Source organism: Vulpes lagopus, chromosome 1, assembly GCF_018345385.1.
Source record: "Vulpes lagopus strain Blue_001 chromosome 1, ASM1834538v1, whole genome shotgun sequence".
NCBI lineage: Eukaryota > Metazoa > Chordata > Mammalia > Carnivora > Canidae > Vulpes > Vulpes lagopus.
Genome location: NC_054824.1, coordinates 180,097,268 through 180,118,888, shown reverse-complemented (window position 1 = coordinate 180,118,888; position 21,621 = coordinate 180,097,268). Strand labels below are relative to the sequence as shown.

General features: G+C 52.8%; 1 protein-coding gene across 7 annotated transcripts; it reads right to left on the bottom strand.

Moving 5' to 3' along the window:
* Positions 1 to 1,117: 1,117 nt before the first annotated feature.
* Positions 1,118 to 13,619, bottom strand: FCAMR (Fc fragment of IgA and IgM receptor). Of its 7 annotated transcripts, XM_041761346.1 has the most exons (8): positions 11,326 to 11,619; positions 11,171 to 11,231; positions 9,113 to 9,256; positions 6,087 to 6,115; positions 5,777 to 5,867; positions 4,188 to 4,929; positions 3,409 to 3,524; positions 1,118 to 2,763 (listed from the first exon to the last, which is right to left on the bottom strand). In XM_041761346.1, exons 1-8 carry the CDS (start codon positions 11,557 to 11,559, stop codon positions 2,582 to 2,584), a joined length of 1,599 nt encoding a protein of 532 aa, XP_041617280.1. In that variant the 5' UTR covers positions 11,560 to 11,619; the 3' UTR covers positions 1,118 to 2,581. The 7 variants fall into 7 exon arrangements, with proteins under 7 accessions (XP_041617280.1, XP_041617294.1, XP_041617288.1 ...); XM_041761360.1 differs by lacking the exon at positions 11,326 to 11,619 and adding an exon at positions 13,573 to 13,598 and having other exon boundaries at positions 5,777 to 6,115; XM_041761354.1 differs by lacking the exon at positions 11,326 to 11,619 and adding an exon at positions 12,463 to 12,811 and having other exon boundaries at positions 5,777 to 6,115.
* Between the last annotated feature and the right edge of the window lie 8,002 nt (positions 13,620 to 21,621).

The following is a 21,621-nucleotide window of genomic DNA, read 5'->3' as shown; positions in this document are numbered from 1 at the left end:
GACGCTTTGAACTTGTCCTGGCTCTTCCTCCTGGCAGGCCTCAGCTTCCCTAATGCACCCTGACGTGGCAGCCGGTTCTACTTCCAGAAGTCACCCCTGACTCCGGCCACTTGGGCAACACCCTTGCCAGGTGGGTCCCCTACTTCCCCAAGATGAGATAGTCGGGCGGGGCACCCTAGCTGCTGGACCCCAAGAGAAAGTGTTACAGGACTCGGGTGGAGGGAGAGGTCCCCGAGAAGGGTAGTCAGGGGGAGGCAGGGAAGCTTATGAGGAAGAGTGGGGTCTGATCCTTGACATGAGAGCGGGAACAGAAGGTCTTGTATGCTCTTGTGGCTTAGTTCAGGGATCGGGATTGGCAAATCATGGCTCTAGAGCCAGATCCAGCCTGACACCTGTCTCTGTAAGTAAAACCGTGTTGGCTCCCAGCCAGAGTCCTTCCTTCACGTGTTGCCCCTGGTTGCTTTGGTGCTACGTCGGCAGAGCTGCGTAGCTGCCACAGAGGCTGCTTGTTCTACAAAGTCTAAAGTATTTACCATCAGGTCCTCTACGCAAAAAAGTTTGCAGGCCCCTGCTCTCAGTGCATCCAGCTTTCCCAAACAGAGCGATCTGAGGAACCCGGTCCGGGGAGGTTGCTTCACCCAGACGGGGAAACAGTCATGGTGCCTCCACACCCCAGGGCTAGTCACAATGCCCCTTAGTGTATTAGGGCCTCCTAAAAATCATACACAGAAGAACCTTTTTACTGTTCAACAAGCATGTCCCAAACCTGTTTGATCTCCCGAAACTTTTTTTTTTTTTTTTTTACCTCTTCACAATCTTGAGAAGCTAGCGTTCTGTGGACGCCCCTGGTAAACACTAGTTGGGTGGAATGACCCTGTACCGCCTGAGTTCTCGGCCTGACCCTGCCTCTAATGGGCCAAGTGACCTTGGCTGTACTACATACACCCCGGGGCCAGCTTCCTCATTGGTTGAATGCGGTAGTGGGGCTGTCCTATCTCGGCCTCTTGCAGGTTTTTCGGGTAGGTCACTGCGATAGCGTTCATGAAAACGATCTGGAGCAAGATGACTGTGGTGTCATTGATTTTTCTTTTTTTTTTTTTTATTAGTTTGGCTTCGATACACTGTTTAGCAATGGCAAAGTGAGGAAAGCACAAGATCAAGGTTATGAGGTCCCTTTTCTGATCCTTGCTCAGGTACCCACTGGGTTTAACCAAATTCTTTTCCCCACAGGGCCTCAGTTACTTCCCCTAGACTCTAAGGATCTATGAGCTCTGAAAGTCTACCATTCCATTTGGCTAGATACATTCAACGCCCCCCTCCCCTTATCCAAAAAAATGGGGTCTCTCTCACCAACCTTAAAGACCAAACTGCCATGATTTTCTGGGGACAGTGTCTGTGCTCAGTACCAGCTGTGAGGAGGTATTAATGAAGGGTTTCTACTGTGGCTGGCAGCATGGGAGGAGGCAGGGCTGATTCTTCTGGAAATGTCGACCCGACAATTCTCAACTCGATATCAGAGTCTTTCTTCTCTTTCTCTTCCAAGGCTCAAAGGCTGTTTTGCCCAAACATGAAGCTCAGACAGCTGATTAACAGATTTGACAAAATAAAAGAGCCTTGGGACCAAGGGTAGAGGGCAAGTTCCCCGATAGGCATGGGATGAAGTGGTCATAAAGCCGAATCCACATAAAATTCCTTCTGGCCACCTTCTCTGTTAACACCTCCCTCCCCCTAAAATGACCATGTCTCAGCTTTATCAACAGTCCTTGATATCAAAGATTTATAAGCAGTTGAACAAGTGGAGCTTTATGAACAAGGTGAGGATCTACTGAAAAACACCTTCCTCATCCATGAATTTAGGAAAACCCCAGAAAATCTTGCCTGGGTCAAAAGGTCTAGAGCATAATGAGTGAGGGCTCCTGGGGAGGAATGATTTGAGGAATGGGGGTTGTTCTTTTTGGTTTCCATGGAGAAAGCACCTGCTGGTGGAGTCAACCAGGGGAACTTCCAAGTGCGGGGGGGCTCAGAGTATCTCAAAGGCCACTGAGCCCATGCCCTCCGGTCAGCCCTTTAGTCACAAATATTTACTGGGACCCCCACTGACTTGGAAGTTGTCTGGGGACATAGTGAGGCGGATCCAACATGATTACTGCTCTAAAGGAGCTTAGGATGCACTTGAGAAGGCAGCCTCGTGTACATGAATATGATTAAATGTGTGCAGCAGGTCGAGTGCTAACAGACCTCAGGAAAGAGGGCAGCTAGCGAGGGCTAGGAGCGATGGCTAAGATGTCACAGCAATTGGCAGCCTCTTCTATTATCAAATCCCCAGGTATGGAAATCCCACTTCCCCAGGGGACCTCCACCAGGGTTTAATAAATCCTTTCTTGAATCATCTTTTGAGTCAAGCATCACCTTTGGCTGTGGGAAATGCTCGACCTTCCTAGGCCCAGGGATGGCTAACCCCTGCCTCCCCAGATGGAGCCCCAGCTCCATTAGCTCCCCTTCATGCAGGTGGAGGAAGGATGAGAAAAGGCTGAAGTTACGGTGTTTGGTCCTGGTTCTCCTCCCATGGTGACTGAGCAGCTTACTCTTCTATTCCTCGGGGTCCGGGGTGCCTCTCCGGGACTGTCAGACTGGCCTGGGGAGGACAGTCACCCCGGAGCATCTTCCTTTCTATGAGAGGCAGCTGGTCTGGCTGGAGGCTCAGTTCCAGGAAATATGTCATCTGAATCAAGGTGACCCCTGCAGTCCTCTCTGTCTCCTGAGCTGCACACATACAGAGGATGCTGTGAGGGGACTGGGGACTGAATTTGATTCCCTGGGAACCCTGACTCCCAACCCCCACAGACTTTGGGAAACTCCTGACACCAGAAGAGTTGCAATTGAACCCTTAGATTGAAAGGGGTTGGGCCAGACCCTTGGGGTCCTGGGTGTGATCAACTTAGCCTCTTGCACTTGCTCCCAGAAATCTCACCCTCTCTTCAGAAGCGCTAAACACCATGGAGCCCTCATTTTTACGAGTATTTAAAACTGGGCTGGAAGAGATGCCCAGCCAGACGGTGTAGGGGGCGCAAGTGCCGTCTGCTCCCGCATCTGACCCCAGCCCTGCTGCTACCTGCTGCTGGGATTGCTCTTGTGGCACACATGCCTACCGGTAGCATATGTCTTGCCATCCCCTGAAGAGCTTCTCCTTCAGCCCTGGGCGGTCGCTGAGGCATACGTACAGAGATGGTTTCCCCATTTTATTGATAAACCAGGAGTGGTTCGATGGCTCAGACGAGAATTTAGCATTTCTACATCCAGAGGTCCTGGCATCAACCCTGACCCCACCCAGTCCCCAGGTGTCAGATGGGAACAAGCACTCCCTGCACCCCCACCCCCACCCCGGGAGGCTACTGCAACTCAACTCACTCATCCTCTTTCTCTGGAGCTTCTTTTGCAATAGGCCAAGAGCCACAAGCGTAACGGGGAACAGCATAGAGACCGGAATCAGGATCCAAGATTTGTTTTTCTCTCCTGGAGTAGCACTGGAGTAGATGTAGCCGGTGGGGGGGGGGGGGGGGGATGTGGAAAGAGCACAGGGGAGTGGAGGTTGGAGTTGGATGGGAGACTGAAGGGCATTTGACCCTCGCTGCTCACTTTACAGGTGAGAAGCTGAGGTGGGGGAGGGGGGCTGCCCTCATTCAACAGCAGGTTAGTAGAAGAGCTGGGACCAGAACCCCACCCTCAGGTTCCCAAGCCCTGCATCCCTGTCACTACTGTCTGCCCTGCCTGGGTGCGGGCCCCACCATGTGCCCCAGTGGGAAACAGCTGAGTGAGTCAGGGAATCTACCCTGGGCATTTGGCTCCACCACAATCCTTCCTTGTGGCTTCAGCAAGGACCTCCCATGTCTAGATTTTTTTGTTCCTCATCTTTTAAAAAAGTCCCAAAGGTTCCACCTAAATAGTCTGTTTTCCTAATGTTTAGATTTTACTTGAGAACCACATGAAAATACTCGGGGTTTCTCAGCAAGGACCCTTGAACAGGCAAGGGAGGGTCTGTGATTTTGATGGTCCTTGCCCTTCGCTGTCCTGGGCTTACAAAGAGGAGTGAGCAGATGGAGGGGGGCACAGAGGTCAGCCCACAGAGGAGCATGCGGAAAGTGGGGCAGAGGCAGGGCCCCAGCCGAGACGAGGGTCTGGGAGTTTACCTCTTCATGGGGGACCCCTTGCCCAAGGGCCTCACGGACCCAGCAGCTGGGGCCTGGCTCGGTGTGGCTTGGGGATCGCTGTCTCCTGCAGGCCTGTCTAGGTCCCCTTGGGTGGCTCCTTCCTCCGATGCCATCTCTCTGCTGGTGGGTCCCAGGGTCCACACACCTGCAGCTGGAGCAGTTCCTTCAATGGAGCCCAGGGCTTGTGGCTCAGAAACAGTTGTTGCTTCTCGAAGGATTCCCTGCACCCATTTTTCAGAGACCAGAGTTGATGGCCTACAGGTCCCTGTGACCTTCGCAGCTACATCCGGGGCTGCTCTGACCCTCTCTGTTTCTTCCTCTGCTCCATCGGCCTCAGTAGCTGTCTCCCCCCCTTCCTCGCTGGGCCGAGCCCTGTTGGCTACCGAGCCTCTGGGGTCCCACACCCAAACATCTTCTGTTGTATCGGACACGCCTCCGATCGCTGAAGCCGGACTCTCTGGAATGGGGACCGTTGCCCAGACGGAGGCCGCTCCCTGGCTGCCCGTCCCTAGAGCTCCTGCCCCCGTTGTTCCCAGGGTCTGCCTTCCCTCAGCTGTGGTTCCTGGAGTCCCAGCAACTCCGGCCCATCCTGTCCCCTGTCTTCCTATGGTCTGGGTGGCTCCTGGGGTCCGTCTGTTGGCCGCTGGTGATGCTGTTCCAAAGGGTCCCGTGACGAGCTCAGTGGCAGCTGGAGTGGCCGTGGGGATGGAGCCGGAAGGGCCTGCGAACGGCAGGGGGACACCCCATGGGAAGGCCACCCCGGCTGCCCACAGGAGTCACCAAAGGCCGCCAGGCCTAACGTGTTCGCTCCGAGGAACGCGGCCTCACGAAGCAGCAGCCTTTGCTCAATATGTGGGATAGGATAAAAAAATTAGGGAAAACCAGGTGTCTTCTCTAGCCTGTTGCAAACATTGATGTGCTTTGGTCCTTCCTCCTCGTGTGGTGCCCACACATGCCCTCCTCAGCCCTCCGGCAGCCCCTGGGCCCCAGCCCGCCATGTGGGGCTCTCGCCAGATGCTTAGTCAAGTGCGGTCCCAGGCACTGCCCTCTCCCTGCCATGCCCCCTCCCCGGGGCGCCCTTCTGCGGACCCTGGGTCCCCAGCTCCAGGTCACTTCTCTGGAACCTTCCACGCAGAGCATGGACCTGGGAGGCGCCAGACGTCTGCTCAGGGGCTCGGTCTCAGGAAGAGCCTCTTCCGTGCTCGTGTCTCACCTGCTCTGCTTGTCTGAACAAAGAGACATCGTGAGCCCAAGCGGCCAAACTATCCGATTCACTCCCTTCTCGAGTCCTGCCCAAATACGCCTGCCAGGAGCCATGGGGGAGCTCGGGTGGGATGGCCCGCGTGCGTTCCGCTGGGAAGGGTTTCTCAATATCTACCTTCCTTCTGAAGGTGATTTCTTTCTGAAATGAAAGCCTGCTTCCTAGAGGTCTTGCCTTACCCCCAGCTTTTCCTCATTACCGGCCCCCGGGGGGGCAAAGCCCTCTTGGACCCGTGCAGCGTCTCCTGCACCTGCACCTTCCCTGCACTCCCTTCACCGGACTTGACCCGCCAGCCGTGAGCACGTACCTGCGGAGACGGTCAGGTTCATGCTAAAGAAGAACATGTTGTTCGTGTTTCCAATGCCACAGCGGTAGCGCCCCACGTCATCCGGGGACAGCTGGGTCAGCGTCACCACAAACAAGCTTCTCCGCGGGAAGTCAGTGAGAGCCACGCGGCCGCGGTAGCGCAGGTGAGTGTAGTGGGTGGTGGACACGATGGTGTGGCAGATGTGTGTCACGGGGCTTAGGCGACACCAGTACTTCCTGTCGTGCATGTTGATGGTCAAGGGGGCGTAGTGGCACCGGATGGTGACAGCTCCCCCAGGCTCCCCGGACACCAGCCTCGGGCCCTTCAACGCACCTGCAGCTGCAGGCAGAGAGAGGGGGAAAAAGTCAGAGGAAAGGGGGCGTTGAGTGTGGTCACCGTTTGGGGAGTCACGAGCTCCGCGCTCTGCCGGAATGAGGGGACAGGTCGGAAAATGGCCTCATGAAAGTGAAGAAAGAAGAACCAATATGGACATGTCAGAGCTTAGCCCCTGGGTCCGGAGCACCCCAAGATATGGAATGGAGCTGCATCCAAGGCCCCATCTGAGACACAGAAATGCAAGGATACTCTTACCAGCTATTAGCCAGCACCTGTCCTGTGCCAGGTGCCAGGTGTGGTTGCACAAGTCCACCCAGAGCCTGTGGCAACATGTGCAGGCCTGTGGTGGGTTTGCTGGACCGCAGAAGAGAGAGGGTACGCAGGTAAGGGAGGCTGGGGTGCTTTCCTCTGAGAGGGGAGGCTGCCCAAACACAAGAATCCCGGTCCCCCTGGTGAGGGGCCGTCCCCAGACCCAGGATCGAAAAATGTTCGCACCCGGCACTCTTCTGTAGAAATGTCACCGTCACGTGCCCCCATCAAAGCACAGACTGGGACCATGTCTGCTCTGGCAAGTGGCAGAAATCACGCCTGACCCAGGCTGTGGCCTGTCTACCGAATGGCACGAACTTGACCCGGTGCGGGCAGAAGCAAAGCTTGTCCTTTCACTCTCTCTTCATATTGGCTCTGCTCCTTCACGCATCTCAGGCATCCTTTTGGGGACAGTAGGTTCTGTCGTCTCACCCGGAGAGGAAAAAGTCTGGTCCGGCCGAGAATGGCATCTCCAGGGGAGTGCGATGACCGGTTGCAACTCCAGGCTCTCTGAGCTCCTCCTTCCTCTGTTCAAAATCGCGGTGTCCCCTCGGGGATCGCATACGGAGGGGCAGAGGGGAAGGTGGGGGGACAGTTGTGGGCTGTTCGCCTTGATCTCTGGGCACACGCATGTCCAGGGCCCTCCCTGGGACTTTGGCCTCCCAGACTTTCCCATGCTCTCTGGCTGCTGTTCCTTTCTTGTAAGAAGTGCCTGTCCTGCTGGCCTTTGGGCCTCCTCCACCTCCACCAAACCATGGCTTCTGGCCACCCGCCCTTCCTTTTGTGGTCATGGTCCCTTCTGGGGGGCCTTTGTGGCGGAGTCCCCACGCCAGCTCCTTTCATAGGTGCCACATTTGGTCACAGGAAGCATAGTTTTGTCCTGCTGTCCAGAGAAGCTGGGACACGGGACAGCGTGTTGCGTAGCTTTCTACAAGTTTCCTTCTCTTGCTGGACTGAACGTGAAGGGGGAAGTAAGCCCTCCTGTCTGTCTCCTGGGGGTGGGGAGGGGGCAGGTGGAGGAGAGCACAACACGCTGACATCTGTCTCCAAAAACAGCTCTTACAGGGAGTGTGGCCACACTCAGGATTCCTCAGATGGCTGGGGGGGGGGGGGGGGGGGGCTGTTGCTCGCACAACCAGCTGTGCCATCTCTCCCCACAATCCTACACAGGCTGTTAAATATCTTGCTTTGGGATGTCGGTGCCTGGCATCTATCAATTTGTTCTATGTCTCTAGGGCCTCTGAAACCAAGAAGGTTCAGTTTTTGTTTGTTTTTAAAGATTGTATTTATTTGACACAGAGAGAGAGAGAGAGAGATAGAGGACACCAGTAGGGGGAAGGGCAGAGGGAGAGGGAGAAGTAGGCTCCCCACTGAGCAGGGAGCCCGAATTGGGGCTCAATCCTGGGACCCCAAGATCATGACCCGAGTCGAAGGTAGACATTCAACCGACTGAGCTCCCCAGGCACCCCAAGAAGGCTCAGTTTAATATCTAAGCTTAATAACATCCTGTGGCCAGAACTGGCCACAGAATTGCAAAGCCCAGTGCAAAACGGAAATGCAGGACCCCGCTGTTCGGAGGCTATTAACCCCCATCCTTTATGGTAATAGGGCAGTAAACCAGGGGTCTTCTGAGGCTGGAGCCCTTGTGATGCACAGGGCACGCGCTCACGGAGCTGGCCTGCCTGCTGCATATGTCTTGAGGTCTAGTTATAGGGAGACTCAAGGCCGTACAGGCCACGACTGTAGCAATGTTCTCACTGTAGTTTTAATTAAGTGACGTACGTCCAACTAGGCCACGATCACTAAAGCTAAATGGCAATTTATCATTGAGAGAATTTTCAGGATTATAAACAAGGACCGTCTTGGGACAGCGTGATGGGGCCCTGAGTAAGTGCTCACACCCTAGCTTCGGGAATTCTTACGACCTACGGGGCGCACACACGAGAGGCCCTCTGCCCCATTAGTCAACAGGATGGGGCAGTCTGACTGCTCAGGAGAAAGCTGATTGAGAATCCTTAATGGGGGGCACCTGGTGGCTCAGATGGTAAAGCATCTGTCTGCCTTCAGCTCAGGTCATGACCCCATGGTCCTGGGTTCGAGCCCCGTGGGTCGGGCACCCTGCTCAGCAGGGAGCCTGCTTCTCTGTCTGCCTCTGCAGCTCCGCCTGCTTATGGCCTCCCTGTCTCTCTCTCTGCCAAATAAATAAAGAAAATATTTTGAAAAGGAATTCTACATGAGCTCTCACGATGAACATTTTTTTCTTTTATTAATACCAAATTGTCCTTGCCTTTGAGACTCATTTTATGGATTACTGATCGGTAGCTCTTAGTTATATGTAATTAATGTATATGTATATATATTATATTATATTATATTATATTATATTATATTATATTATATTATATATAATTTGGAATATATTTGGTAGGTATTCCAAGTAATTTGGAATTTTTTATTAGTCACCTGTGGGAATTAAGGAAAGAGCTAGCATTTTAGGATGAATGTGGTGCCCCCCCCTAGGGTGCCCTGCGTTCATTCCCCCATCATTTCCCTGCGGTTGTCTGTGGCTATGGCCCCCCCTGGGGAAGAGCGAGGGGGGCCGGCAGATGGAGGGAGGCCAGGGATTGGAGACAGACTTGGTCTGAGAGAGCAGGAGAGGTCTGAGGCAGGGCAGAGGGAGAGGGGTTGCACCTGCGATGGATGTCTCCTCCATCAGGCAGAGGGGCGAGAAAGGAGTGAGTGATTCATTGGCCCAGAGGTGGGCCCCGGAGGGGACAGGGCCATTCCACAGGCATCTGAAATGGGGTCTTCTGTGTGGAGGGGTCAAAGCAGAACCTGGGGCAAAGGGAGGAGATGGACCATCAGGGGGCCTTCTAAGTTCACAAATGCACCCACGAGAGGCAGAGCCAGCTCTAAACTCCCTGCCAGGCCAGATTGCTGGAGGCCCCCCCCCATGGAGTAAGAGCTCCCTGCCTTCTTCCTCTCCTCCCTTTTTGCTCCTGTGACCCTGCTGGGGTCCCAACATGGGGACGAGAGGAGAGAGAGGAACAGAGTAGACAGTCACCATGTCCCCTGCACTGCCTCCTGACTGCAGGCCTTGGGTGGATGAGGGGGCTTGTCTTTGAAGAAAGTTAGAAGTCCCGACCAAAACATTTAACTACATCCTTTAAAGTATCAAATTCAGATTTGAGACCTAGAGGAATTAAGTCAGGACTCTTACCTACGTTAACATGTTAGCAGAAAAAGAACGGGCCTGCCTGAGTTTTCATCTGGGGGCAGGGGGATGCCTGCCTTCTACTGAGAAGTTTTATTTTATTTTATTTACTTTTTTTTTCTACTGAGAAATTTTAAAGGGGCGCATGGGAGATTGAAATAAAGAGATGGGATGATTATATCACAGAGAGTCCTTGCTCAAAATGAACCTTCGTTTCCTGAAAATTCTGATTTGTTTATAGGCCAAACATAATTATTAATCCTTTTTTTTTTTTTTTTGTATTACCAGAGCATTTTTTTTTATTCATTCATTCAATGGTTATTTGTTTAGCGTGTACTCAGGACTAGGTTCTAGGTACCAGACCCTCTGGGCAAACAGTCACTACATCTCTCAAGGGTTCCCCATTTACCAGACGCTCTGGGCAAACAGTCACTACATCTCTCAAGGGTTCCCCATTACCATTAAAATAAAATCTAGACACCAGGGGCGCCTGGGAAGCTCAGCAGTTGAGCATCTGCCTTTGGTTCAGGGCGTGGTGATCCTGGAGTCCCAGGATCGCGTCCCACATCGGGCTCCCCGTGGGGAGCCTGCTTCTCCCTCTGCCTGTGTCTCTGCCTCTCTCTCTGTGTCTCTCATGAATAAATAAATAAAATCTAAAAAAAAAAAAAAAATCTAGACACCGCAGCACAGAGACAGGGCTATGTGTCATCTGAGCCTTGATCTATCCAGCCTCCCCACACCAGCCTGCCAGGACCCGGAGGGCAAGGGCTGTCTTCCCCCCACTGTCGCCGTGGCTGGTGTGTCGTCGGCCCTCCGTGGATGTGTATTGACTAAACCAGTGGATGCAGAGATGTACTATCATCTACCCACCTAGCTTCTTAGTAGACTCAGCACTTTGGGGTAGGGCAGGTCTGCATCTCAAAGTCCCCAGTATTGGGCCTGGTGCTGTTTTTCTTTCTTTTTTTTTTTTTTTTAAGGTTTTATTTATTTATTCATGATAGACATAGAGAGAGAGAGAGGCAGAGACACAGGCAGAGGGAGAAGCAGGCTCCATGCCAGGAGCCTGACGTGGGACTCGATCCCAGGACTCCAGGATCAAGCCCTGGGCCAAAGGCAGGCGCCAAACTGCTGAGCCACCCGGGATCCCTGTTTTTCAAATGAGTGGAAACAAGCAGCGCACCTTGCATCTGTTGCCTTCATGCCCTGGACCCCTTATCTTGCAAACGCAGCTGACTTTCAGTCAGCAATTTGAATAGAAGAGAGCAGAGACACTGGGAAATGTCAAAACAGTGATTATTCTAGGACTGACCAAAGCAGGCATATGCCCTCTCTGGGGAGCTCTTGCCTGTCTCATTCCCCCTGGAGCCAGACCTGACCACCCCCTGGATCTTGCATGGCCTGGGGTCCCAGGAGGGAAGGCCAGGGGTAGGCCCGGACTGCCGAGGGAGCTGGGTGGCCCGCCGCGCATCCCTGCGGCCTGGAAGCCACGGGGCTGGTTTTGGAAGCTCTGAACCGGGGCTGTGTTGGGGTCTCACCTTGCAATAGGCACACCATGAGGAGGACGGGCATTTTCCATCCTGCCCTCCGGTTGGTGACCTGCAAAGAAAGCACTATAGTTGAAGAAGCCTGAGGGGGACCAGTGAGAAGCTGGGGTGAGCAGCAGGGAGACCTGGGGTGAGCCCTCTCTCACTCCAGGACGTCCGCTGGCGCAGTGTTGTGCTGGGTGGGCCGTGCCTAACCAAGCGCGGGACGCGGACTCCACCGTGCTCCGAAGCATGTGTGTTTGGCCCGGGGGCCCCATACCAGGCTCCAGCGTCCCTGCCCTTGGGGTCTCTGTGTTCAGCAGAGGGGGGGCTCCCTCTGTAGGATCCCAGCCCCTGCACCCACGCGGCGGAGCTGGGAATCCAGGGGAGACTTGTGTCATGGAAAGGCTACAGGCTTGCAGTTTGGACCCAGGCTGGGTGGTGGGGCCTCGTGGGCTGGGTTCCTGGCCGGGGAACGAGCAAGTGCGTCAGGGGGCCGTTGTGCAACTGGAACTCGACTGTGCCAGGGGTGCGGGCAGTGTGCAGGGACGGAGCAGCTCCCGCCCCCCCACCCCTTCTTTTTGGCCGAAGAAGAGCTGATTCCCTCAGGGGGAGCCTGCTGCTTTGCTGGCGGGGTGCCTCCGGTCAGTCACAAGGACTTAAACATTGGCTCACGGACGAGCAATTGCACAAGGGCCCTAGTTCATTCTCTTTCTTCTCCAGGACTTCTAGAAAGCCCTCCCTGTCCCCTGGGCCAATGCTGATCTCCCCCACCGGAGACTCGAGGGTGGGCGTGTGTGTGTCACCCCTCTACCCCATGGCTCTGGGACAGGAGGCCGCAGGGTGTGGGGGCACCGCGGGCTCTCGGGAGCAGGACTGACCACTCCTGCGACAGACGCCCTGCCCGTCCCCACCGGCCGGCTTTCATCGCGTGCTGATTAGAAATGCCTGCTTCATCCGCGTTCCCCTAGGGTTTTCACGGTTGCTTTCTGACCGATCCCAAATCTGTGCTTGAAATCTATGTACTGCCTGAGGTTCTTGGGACCTAGAAGGAAGGGAGGGAGGAAGGGAGGGAGGAAGGAGAGAGGAAGGGAGGAAGGAGGAAAGGAAGGGAAGGAGGGAGGAGAGATGAAGGAAGGAAGGAAAGAAGGGAAGGAAGGAGGGAGGAAGGGAGGGAGGGAGGAGCAAAGGAGGGAAAGAAGGAAGGAGGGAAGGAAGGGAGGAAGGAGAGAGGAAGGGAGGAAGGAAGGGAGGGAGGGAGGAGGGAGCTGGCTGTCCTGGGGTCCTTCCCGTCTCCTCCCTACCTCACTAAGGTTGAGAACAGGTGCACAGTCAGCGGTCTGGCCCCGGGCAGAGGACGGTCACCTCCCCTGGGCCCAGCCAGAGTAGGGGAGGAGGGGAGGCTTAAGGAGACGGGGCGGGGGTGGGGGGCGAGAGCAGGGGGGTCGCTGGAGGCCGGCGCTGGCCCCGAGGGAGCCCCGAGGGGGCGGCCCTGGAAGAGGCCCCCGCCCACCCGCTGGCCGCCTGCCTCCCCGGCGGCCTCTGCCAGGTGCGCTGCCCTAATCTGCTGTTTGATTACCGCCCACCAAGCCCAGGTCCGTGGGGCGAAGTTTTTCTAGCACGCTGGGTGCTGACTCCGCGGCCGAGGCCAAAGTCTGCCCGCCCCCCCACCAGTGCAGGGAGGCAGCAATCTCCAGGCTCAGGAGCAAAGGCACCTGCCCCGAGGGGCAATGAGGAAGCTCGGACCGAGATAAGCGCCTCCGGGTTATCGGCCTTGACTGGAGGCTGGCAGGGGGACACTGCAGGAAGTGCGCCCAGGCACCCGCCCCGCCCGTGACCTCCGAAAGCCTTTCTCCGGAATACCAGGCGCCCCAGCTCAGCAGCCTGGGGCTGCAGGCCTCGGAGTAACGCCCAGGACCTTGGGATTGGGATGAGGGCCAGGGTGGGGGCTCTCGGCACCCCCCTCCTGTCCTGCCGGGAAGCGCATCTACCCCATCTCCAGCACGGCTGGGGGACTGCGCCCCCAAATCCCCACTGCCCCCTCCTTCCGGTCCCCCCAGGCCACTTCTCTCCTGTTCTCTGCCCCCGGGGACAGCCGACAGGAAAGCCAAGGAGCCCAGTCGGGTAGTGCAGCCCAGAAGCAGGACTCAGGAGCTCTGGCCCTGCCTGTGGCTGATCGAACCATAGAATGACCTAGAGCAATGCATCCTGCTCCAGAGCTCTTTGTGACATGTGTGGGTCCTACGTGACTCGGGGAGTCGCGCATCAGGGTGAGCAGGAAAGTGGGGAGGCAGGAGGGACACGCCTGCCCCAGGAAGGGCCCCCCACTGCACACGTGAGACTTGCTGCTGCGAGTCACCACCCCTCCCCGGGGAGACAGGATCCCAGCCTCCGGGGACAAAGCCAAGGCTCACCTGTCCTCCTGGCTTAGCTGAGGCTTCTGCAGCCATCTCAGTCCAGAGATAAGACCCACCCGGACTCTCCTTCTCTGTCTGTCTGTCTTTTTGAGATGCTGGTGTTGGAACACCGTCTAGCTTCTTCTCCTTAGCCTTGACACTGAGAAGGTAGCACCGGGGGCTGGAAAGCAGCTGGAGCTGCAGTGGAAGCTCCAAGTGCGAGAGGGGCTCTCTCTGCCCCTCGCCGCTCTGCACCTGCAGCAAGTCGCTGCACCCCGCGCCTCCGCTTCTAGGTCGAGGAAGGAGCTGGTCCTTGTGGTCCTCGCTGTCACTTACTCTCGCAGAACTTTTCCAGGGGTGGCGACCGAGGTGTCAAGGATCTACATTCTCCAACCTCTCGTTATCCCTCCTGCCCAAGGCCCCATCCTGATCTTTCAGGATGCCCCAGTGTAACTGGCCCCTTCAGGATAAGTAATGCAACCAACAATCTGGGGAGGGGAGAAAATTTGGGAGAGGAATTCCCCTGTAGGCTGGCTGGACAGCGGGGGCCTTCTGCTGGCCTGGCCCCTTCGGCCGCCAGGGAGAGCCAGTTTGGGTCACGGGCTCCAGGTCAATTGCGTGCCTGGTAGTCCCCGATTCATGCTCCAGAGCGAGCACAATACAGGAAATGAGACGGGCTCCATGGAAAGACAGCACTGACAAGTGGTGGCCCATCCAGGAGGACAACATGCTTAAAAACACCCCAATATGTCGCTTTGGAAAACACATCAGGGGTGGGTTCTCTTCCTCTTAAAAGATGTAATGCCTACCTCTGTTGGTTTTATTTTTTTAAAAATTTTTTATTTATTCATGATAGAGAGAGAGAGAGAGAGAGAGACAGGCAGAGGGAGAAGCAGGCCCCATGCAGGGAGCCCAACGCAGGACTCGATCCCAGGTTTCCAGGATCACGCCCTGGGCTGAAGGCAGGAGCTAAACCGCTGAGCTACCCAGGGATCCCACCTCTGTTGGTTTTAAACTGACATTCAAATGACAACTAAGATGCTCCAAGGGATGGAGGTGCTGTAGACTCCGGTGAGGGACTCTCACCAGGGCCCCTGATGGGCACTGTAGCACCCGTAGGCCAGTGCAAAAGGGCACTTCTTCTTTAGAAAAATCAAGGCAGTTGATATATTGTTGCGCCGTGACCATAGATGGCAGCATGTATTACCTATGCATTCCCCCTTCCAGGTTTGGAGATAGATTATGGGTAGGATTTGGGTCACTGACAGCAAATAAGAGAGGAAAAGAAGCATTACTGTAGGATGTCCAAGGTGTGGCAGGGCCGAGGTGGTCCTGGGCACGTGTGTATGCCAGTTACTGTGTGCGGAGCGGTGTGTGCCACTATCCCAGGACGTGGTTAGACGGCCCAGATCTTCGACACCTGTAGCCTCTCCTATAAGTTAGAATACATGCACCATGGAAATGGCATCCCCTTAGCTGTGGCATGCTGACGCAGTGCACAACCTGAAGAACTGTACGTGATGGCTCCCCTTATCCCCAGAATTGAATGGTGGCAGAGAGGGTTAACGCTCCGCCGGGAGCACTAGAGCACTGCGGTTGATCCATAGACTTTGGAGTTAAGACTCCTTCCAAGTTAATATCCCAGCCCTACTTTGTACTGGAAAAGTGATATGGGTCAGATTACTTAACCGTTTTTACCCCTTGTTCTCCTCATCTGAAAACAGGAAATAATAACACCTACCTCATAAAGTTTGTGGATTAAGTGTGACAATCCATGTAACTTAAAGTTCCCTGCGTGTAGCAAATTCTCAGTAAATGTCAGCTGATAATATTAATAGATAATGTTAATAGCTTAGTTTATAGCGACAGAGAGCAGGTGTCATTTAATGATCACAGCCTCAAAAAACAGTCCTTTCTGAAGCTTTTCCTCTATTCAGCAGCCTGCTATTTCCTTTCTTTTTTCTTTCTTCTTTCTTCTTTTTTCCTTTCGTTCTTTTGCCCTTTTTTTTTCCTTTTTTCTTTTTTCTTTTCTTTCTTTTTTTTTTTTTTTTGCCACTTGATTATTTTGGCATCTGAAAGATGAAAAATAAATCAATTTCTCTAAGGACATGTCCAGATTGATTTTGTATTTTAAACTAAAAAATGGTCAAATTGTATTGTTTAATAAACCAGGCGGACATTTTACAGCCTTAAGGATATTTTTGTCTAGTTTATCTCCTTTTGAACATTTTGGAGACTTTTTGATTACTAAAGAGGTAAGCCATAGTAAAGCCCAATTAGTTGTAAAGTCTGGGGCCAGTTTTCAGAGCCCTGACCCGGAGCCAAGTGCTCCCTCTCTGAAACTTTATGGGGGAGAAAACACTGTACTGGCTACTCCTCTTGAGAGTGTAACTGAATTTTTTTTTTTTTTTTTTTTTTGCCTAGTATCAAGCCACAGGAAGCCTCTTTATATAGGTTTATGACACTGTGACCTTCTGATTCCAGGTCCCAGACTCCAGAAAGAAAACGAAATAACGCGTAGACCAAATGTTAGGTATGGGAAGTGTTTTTGCCCACTCTCTGCCCCCCTCCCCTAGTTCCTCCAATCCCAAATTTAGCAAAGGTCATTTGCTAAACAGACGCACTGAAGTAAAAATCAGAAATCAGGAAGCTAACCAAGGCAGGGAAAGCTATTTGTGCTATAACACGATCTGTATTGATCTCTTCTGTCTCCAAAACATGTTTTCTAATGAATAAATTAAGAGCAATATGTAGCGATGCTTTATGCATCCAGGTGGCCCTCCTCAAAGCTCGCATTCCTCCTTCTGCATCACTGCCGAGTTTTCAGCTGGCTCTACCTACATATGCAAGCTTTTCTGTTCTTTGTTTTTTAAAAAAGATTTCATTGGGCAGCCCAGGTGGCTCAGCGGTTTAGTGCCACCTTCAGTCCAGGGCATGATCCTGGGGACCCGGGATCGAGTCCCGTGTTGGGCTCCCTGCTTGGAGCCTGCTTCTCCCTCTGCCTGTGTCTCTGCCTCTCTCTTATGAGTAAGTAAATTTAAAAATCTTAAAAAAGATTTCATTTATTTATTTTAGAAAGAGAGAGAGGGAGGGAGGAGGGGCAGAGGGAGAGGGCAAATCTCAAGCAAACTCTACGCTCAGCACAGAGCCTAATGCAGGACTGGACCTCAGGACCCTGAGATCACGACCTGAGCTGAAACCAAGAGTCGGACGCTTAACCAACTGAGCCACCCAGGTGCCCCTGCAAGCTTTGTTCTAGCCTAGTTATTAGCAGGAGAGACACAGTCCTTCTCCCCATCCCTAACTCAAGTCCTGCATGCCCAAGAAAGCGTTGTTTAAAAACACCTGGATTGCCACCGCCACTCCTTGATCACTTAGAAATTCACAGAGGAAGGTGAACTATGAGACTTGTCACTCTTCCAAAGGGTAAGAGAAGAAAGTATTTGTATAGCACAAGTAATCATTTTATAATGACATTATCAGGCTTTTACAACGTCCACCATCATTTAGCTGATAGCAAAGATTGCAATCCAGCGACATTCACAGCCCTCCAAACCCAGAAGACATCCCAAAGGCGATCAGGCGAGTGCTGAGATGGTTTAAGTTCATGGACGGGACTGCTGGCAAAAGCGCAGGGGAAAGAATCCCCGGGGATCATTTCATAGTTCATAGGAGGAGAGCCCAAGAGCTTGGCATAGGTCACTGCAGGAAACCGTGATCAACTACAGCTTCTCTCACAATCCGTCTGGAGTGATGAGTCTGGGAACTGAAATCTATTTCTTACCGGTTGGGATTATTTAATGATGATGCTTTTTGGAATAGACACTGTCCTGTGATCGTGAATAATGAGCCCTTGCAGGATGGAAGGGACCCCCAGTAATTAACTTGCCACCGAGGGATGGTGTTCTGCGGCGGGCTAGGGGTTTGCTCTCTTGCTGGCAGGGTGGATGGTCATGAGCAACAAGGCCAAACTCAGCCTGGGTTCGGAGGAGCCGATGCTGCTTGTGGGAGCCCAGGCATGGTGGTCCCATCCCTCCGACTGTGGCTACTTCCCTCATGTCCCTTGTGCCAGCACCACGGTGGCCAGTGCCTGGAGTTGGCTGATGTCAGACAGCCAAGCCCTCTGTCTGCTTGGGGACTGACGGCTTCCTCCGCAGAGGGCGCTCTCAGTGGGATTTAGCATGTGAGGCAAAGGGCTTCACACCTGATGTCACTCCCACGTGCATCCACGTGCCTCCGACCAATCTTCCACTTTCTCTCCGCCCAGGCCTCGGTGCATGTTCTAACGTCTGGCTGCTTTGCCCTGTGCACAAAGTAGGACATCAGAGGCACTGCCCAAAGGTCTGCCTGTTGGAAGGACTTTCTCTTGCCACTGTTCTTCAGGGCCACTCCGTTCACTTCGCCGTGAACCTACATATGGAACCAATTCATCTGTAACTGAAACTTGGGTTTTGGCTCCTGCCATGTGGTTTATCAGGTATGCTCCTGTGTGGCCCTTCATGAACGGAGGGAGGGGGATGCTCGTGCAACAAGACAGCCGAAGTGAGGGGCCGGCCCGCGTGCTCGTGCAGCTTGCTGGTGCCCCACGTCCCCATGGCCTCGGTCCCAGCCATACCACTTCCCATTTACGATGAGCTGCTGCTGGCCTCCCTGACTGCATGACTCCGTGGCCGTAATAGCCCTCGGTTCATGATGGGCAGTCATCTGGGATCCGGCGTCCAGGTGTTACATCTCGGCCGGGCCCGTATCACACTAGGAGTCGTTTATCAACGACGCATCCATCTCCTGTGCAGATGGCAGGGCTGTGCAGAAGAACCCCAGGGGGTTAGGTTGCGATTCTCCCACTGGGACTGACCATGAGCTCCATACAGCATCGTTCCCCAACACCCCGACCTCTGACCTGGCCGCTTACAGGTCAGCCTGGCCCTGCAGGGCCCTGCCCTGCTCCCGGCTCCAAGGTAGGAGCTGTGAACTCCTCATTTGAGATGGAGCCAGGAAGCCCTGAAGGGGGCGCTGTCCTGCACGGACTACCTCGCAGCCCCGGGAAGGGAGATAAGGATTATCTGGACAAGGGGAGGCGTTTTTCCACATAGGAGTTTCTCTCCTACTTTTAAGTAAAAAAGAAAGAAGATCCCTCCCCGCCCCAGCAACAATGCAGCAACCACCCCATGTGGCAGTGAGAACCTGCCACAACCTCCAACACTTGTTCTTCTCCAATGAACTTTTGTTTAAAACAAGCCTCTCCAATTTCCTCCTGAAACCTAATAAAAGCTGACCTTCCCCCAGCCCCCACCCGTCTCTTTGAACTTGCCTGTGGTTCAGCAGAGTTTGCTTGTCCTGAATTGCAATTTCTCTCCTATTCCCCCCAAAACGCATTTTGCTGGTAAAAAATAACCTGCCATTTTATTTTTAGGGTTGACAAAGCATTTCATGCCACTTGGAGTATGGGCTGGAGCAGTATTTCTGAGGGTGGTGTTTGCTGCCTCCAGAGCCAAAGATGTTCACCAAGTTTGGGCTTCCTTCCTTGTGGTGGGAGGTGCAAGATGGAATATGTTGTCTTTTACTTGGGATGAGGTTTCCTGGCAGGACTCTGATCACTAGACCCCTAAAAATACCACTGATGTGACAGTCCTCTGATCTTCCTGAGATTTACCTCCTATCCCCTGAGGCATGCATGTCTTAAGTCCTTCCACGTGCTAGCCACTTCTTGCTCACATGGCCTGATTAGCATAATATCGTCCATAAATAATGGATCAAATGTGACATCCTTCAGGATGCCCCGATGATCTGGATCCCTTTGGACTATATTATGACAGAGGTCAGGGAGTCAGCACAGCCTTGGGAAATTGTAAACATATGTTTACATTTACCCATAAACATGCAAATAATCTCTCCTCCTCTTCTCTGAAGGGAATAGCGAAGGATGCACTCAGCAAATCAAGGCTACATACTATGTCCCCGAGGTCACATCAATTCTGCTGTAATAGATAAACGGACACAGTGGCTTGAATTGGGGCCAATATTTGATTGGGTTCGCAGTAATTTATAGTCATCCCCCAGGGTCCACTAGGTTTCTGCAGAGGCCAACTATTGAATTGAATGAGACATCATGGGAGCTACTACTCTGCATCCTTTAGTCCCTCAGTGTGACACTAATATCAACAATCCCCCCACTATGTGATTTGTTTTGTATTTATTGTCTTGGCTGGGGATGGGGCAGTTTCAGAGGCTTCTACTTGACCTTCTCCACTACAACAGTTCTTGCTGCACAAGCCTAAGACCCAATGATCCAACTAACAAGCACGTCAACTCTAATTATACTTTCAGGGACTGAAGAGCTTACCTTTAGATGTATCTGCAGACCCAGTGGGCACACCGTAAGCCAGACTTGGCCAGGACTTTATTTATTACCTGGCTCCCATAAGCCCCACTAGTTAGAATAGGGGGTCATGAGGAGCCTTGGGTTCTCTGGGTATCATGTCAGCTTGGACTCTTGTGTTCTAACATCAAACATTCGGGAGTCCCTCTTCACCAGTATACGTGTCTCCAAATAAATGACTGTGGGTTCCTTTGGAAAGGACCTATGGAATCATTAATGTGTATGTTTGCTGTGGTGTTGCAAGGTTTCATCTCCTGGGAATCTGGCTGAGCCTGAGTCTGAAAACTGGCTCAGGTCCAGCAAATGAGCAAGAGATCATGACATATTATTGGGGCCACTGTCTTTAGACTCTTTGTCATCCAGCCTTAACTTCTCCTAACGGTACAAACTAAAAGAAACAATTTCATTGGCTGAGTGTCTATTTTGCCTCTAAGAATGTCGCGTTCTTTGAATCACCCCCATTACTGTCTGCGGGTCAGGCCCCTTTGGCCACTGCTCCGACCCCCTTGCTCATCATAATAACTGCATCCATTTGGCCTTTTTGAATCTGGACCTATCATCATCATTGGTATCACTAAGCCAAATTCTCTACCTACCTCTCCTAACTTCAGCCCTGGCTTATAGAAGAGTCTTGATTGAGTTTTTGAAAATGCTGGTGTCCTCCTCACTAGCTCATTTCTTTTAGCTTTGTGAATGACGTATTGCCCAGGCCTTCCGACAGAACAGAATTATCTGGTAGGTCTTCCAGTCTTCTGGTATATCCACTCTTAGCATGCTCAATTCCTGAGTCTCTTCATTTCTTCCTCCACTGCCTGCTGGGGCAGTTCTGGCATTTCAACCTCATATAGCTTGGGTCATCACTTTTTCCATACTTCTAGGAAACGTTTGAATAGCATGGTCATATACTTCCTGGAATCGCTGCCAGGTGTTAAAACTTGTATCTCTGGATTTGCTCCCTAATCATTATACTCTTCCCTATTCTATCTTGTGCTTCAGCCTCCCGAGATCCAGCATTTTCAGAATCCAGTCCACATGAACTCCTCTGACTCTTGCTGACGCCTGCTGAGTAGACTTACAGCTCACTTGAGGTCTATTTCTTTTGTTTAAAAAAAAAAAAAAGGCCTAACATGGAGCCACTTGTACTAAGCCCCACATCAACAAACCAAAACGTAATACCTAATAATTCTCGTTTCAGTCTCTTCCAGGAGTGAAACCTTTAATCAGTCGATCTAGAATTGCCTGGTCAGCGCTAGTGAGGTAACCTGCCCGAGAGACCCCTGCCTTCCCCCAAGGGAAGGTGACCTTGCAAAACAATTCACTCTTTGCTAGAATCACTTCATTGCCCTACCTCCTGCCTATAAAGTCTTCCATTTTGTACAACTCCTCGGAGCTCCTTTCTAAATCTGCTAGGATGGGATGCTGCCTGGCTCAGGGATCATTAATAAAGCCAATTAGATCTTTCAATTTGCTCAGCTCACTTTTGCTTTTTAACACCCTTCTTCCATTAGCAGGGCCAGAACAGCCCCGTTGGGTTATGCTGTGACTTAAGCCAAGTAACAAGCTTAGTTACTAGGAGGGGAGGCGGAAGGGAAAGGTCGTTGAGGTTTCTTCAAGCAAGGTGGAAGTGGGAGTAGAAAGAGTAGTGTTCGCTCTTAATAGGGAGAGGCAGGCTAATTCTGCAGGCTCAG

Excerpts from the sequence above, each read along its gene's own strand:
- FCAMR (XM_041761329.1), bottom strand. The coding sequence starts at position 11,559 with ATGACACAAGTCTCCCCTGGATTCCCAGCTCCGCCGCGTGGGTGCAGG. Across the intron at positions 11,232-11,325 it reads GCGCCAGCGGACGTCCTGGA|GTCACCAACCGGAGGGCAGG; the intron begins GTGAGAGAGGGC and ends CTTTCTTTGCAG. Across the intron at positions 3,525-4,187 it reads AAGGGGTCCCCCATGAAGAG|TGCTACTCCAGGAGAGAAAA; the intron begins GTAAACTCCCAG and ends CATCTACTCCAG.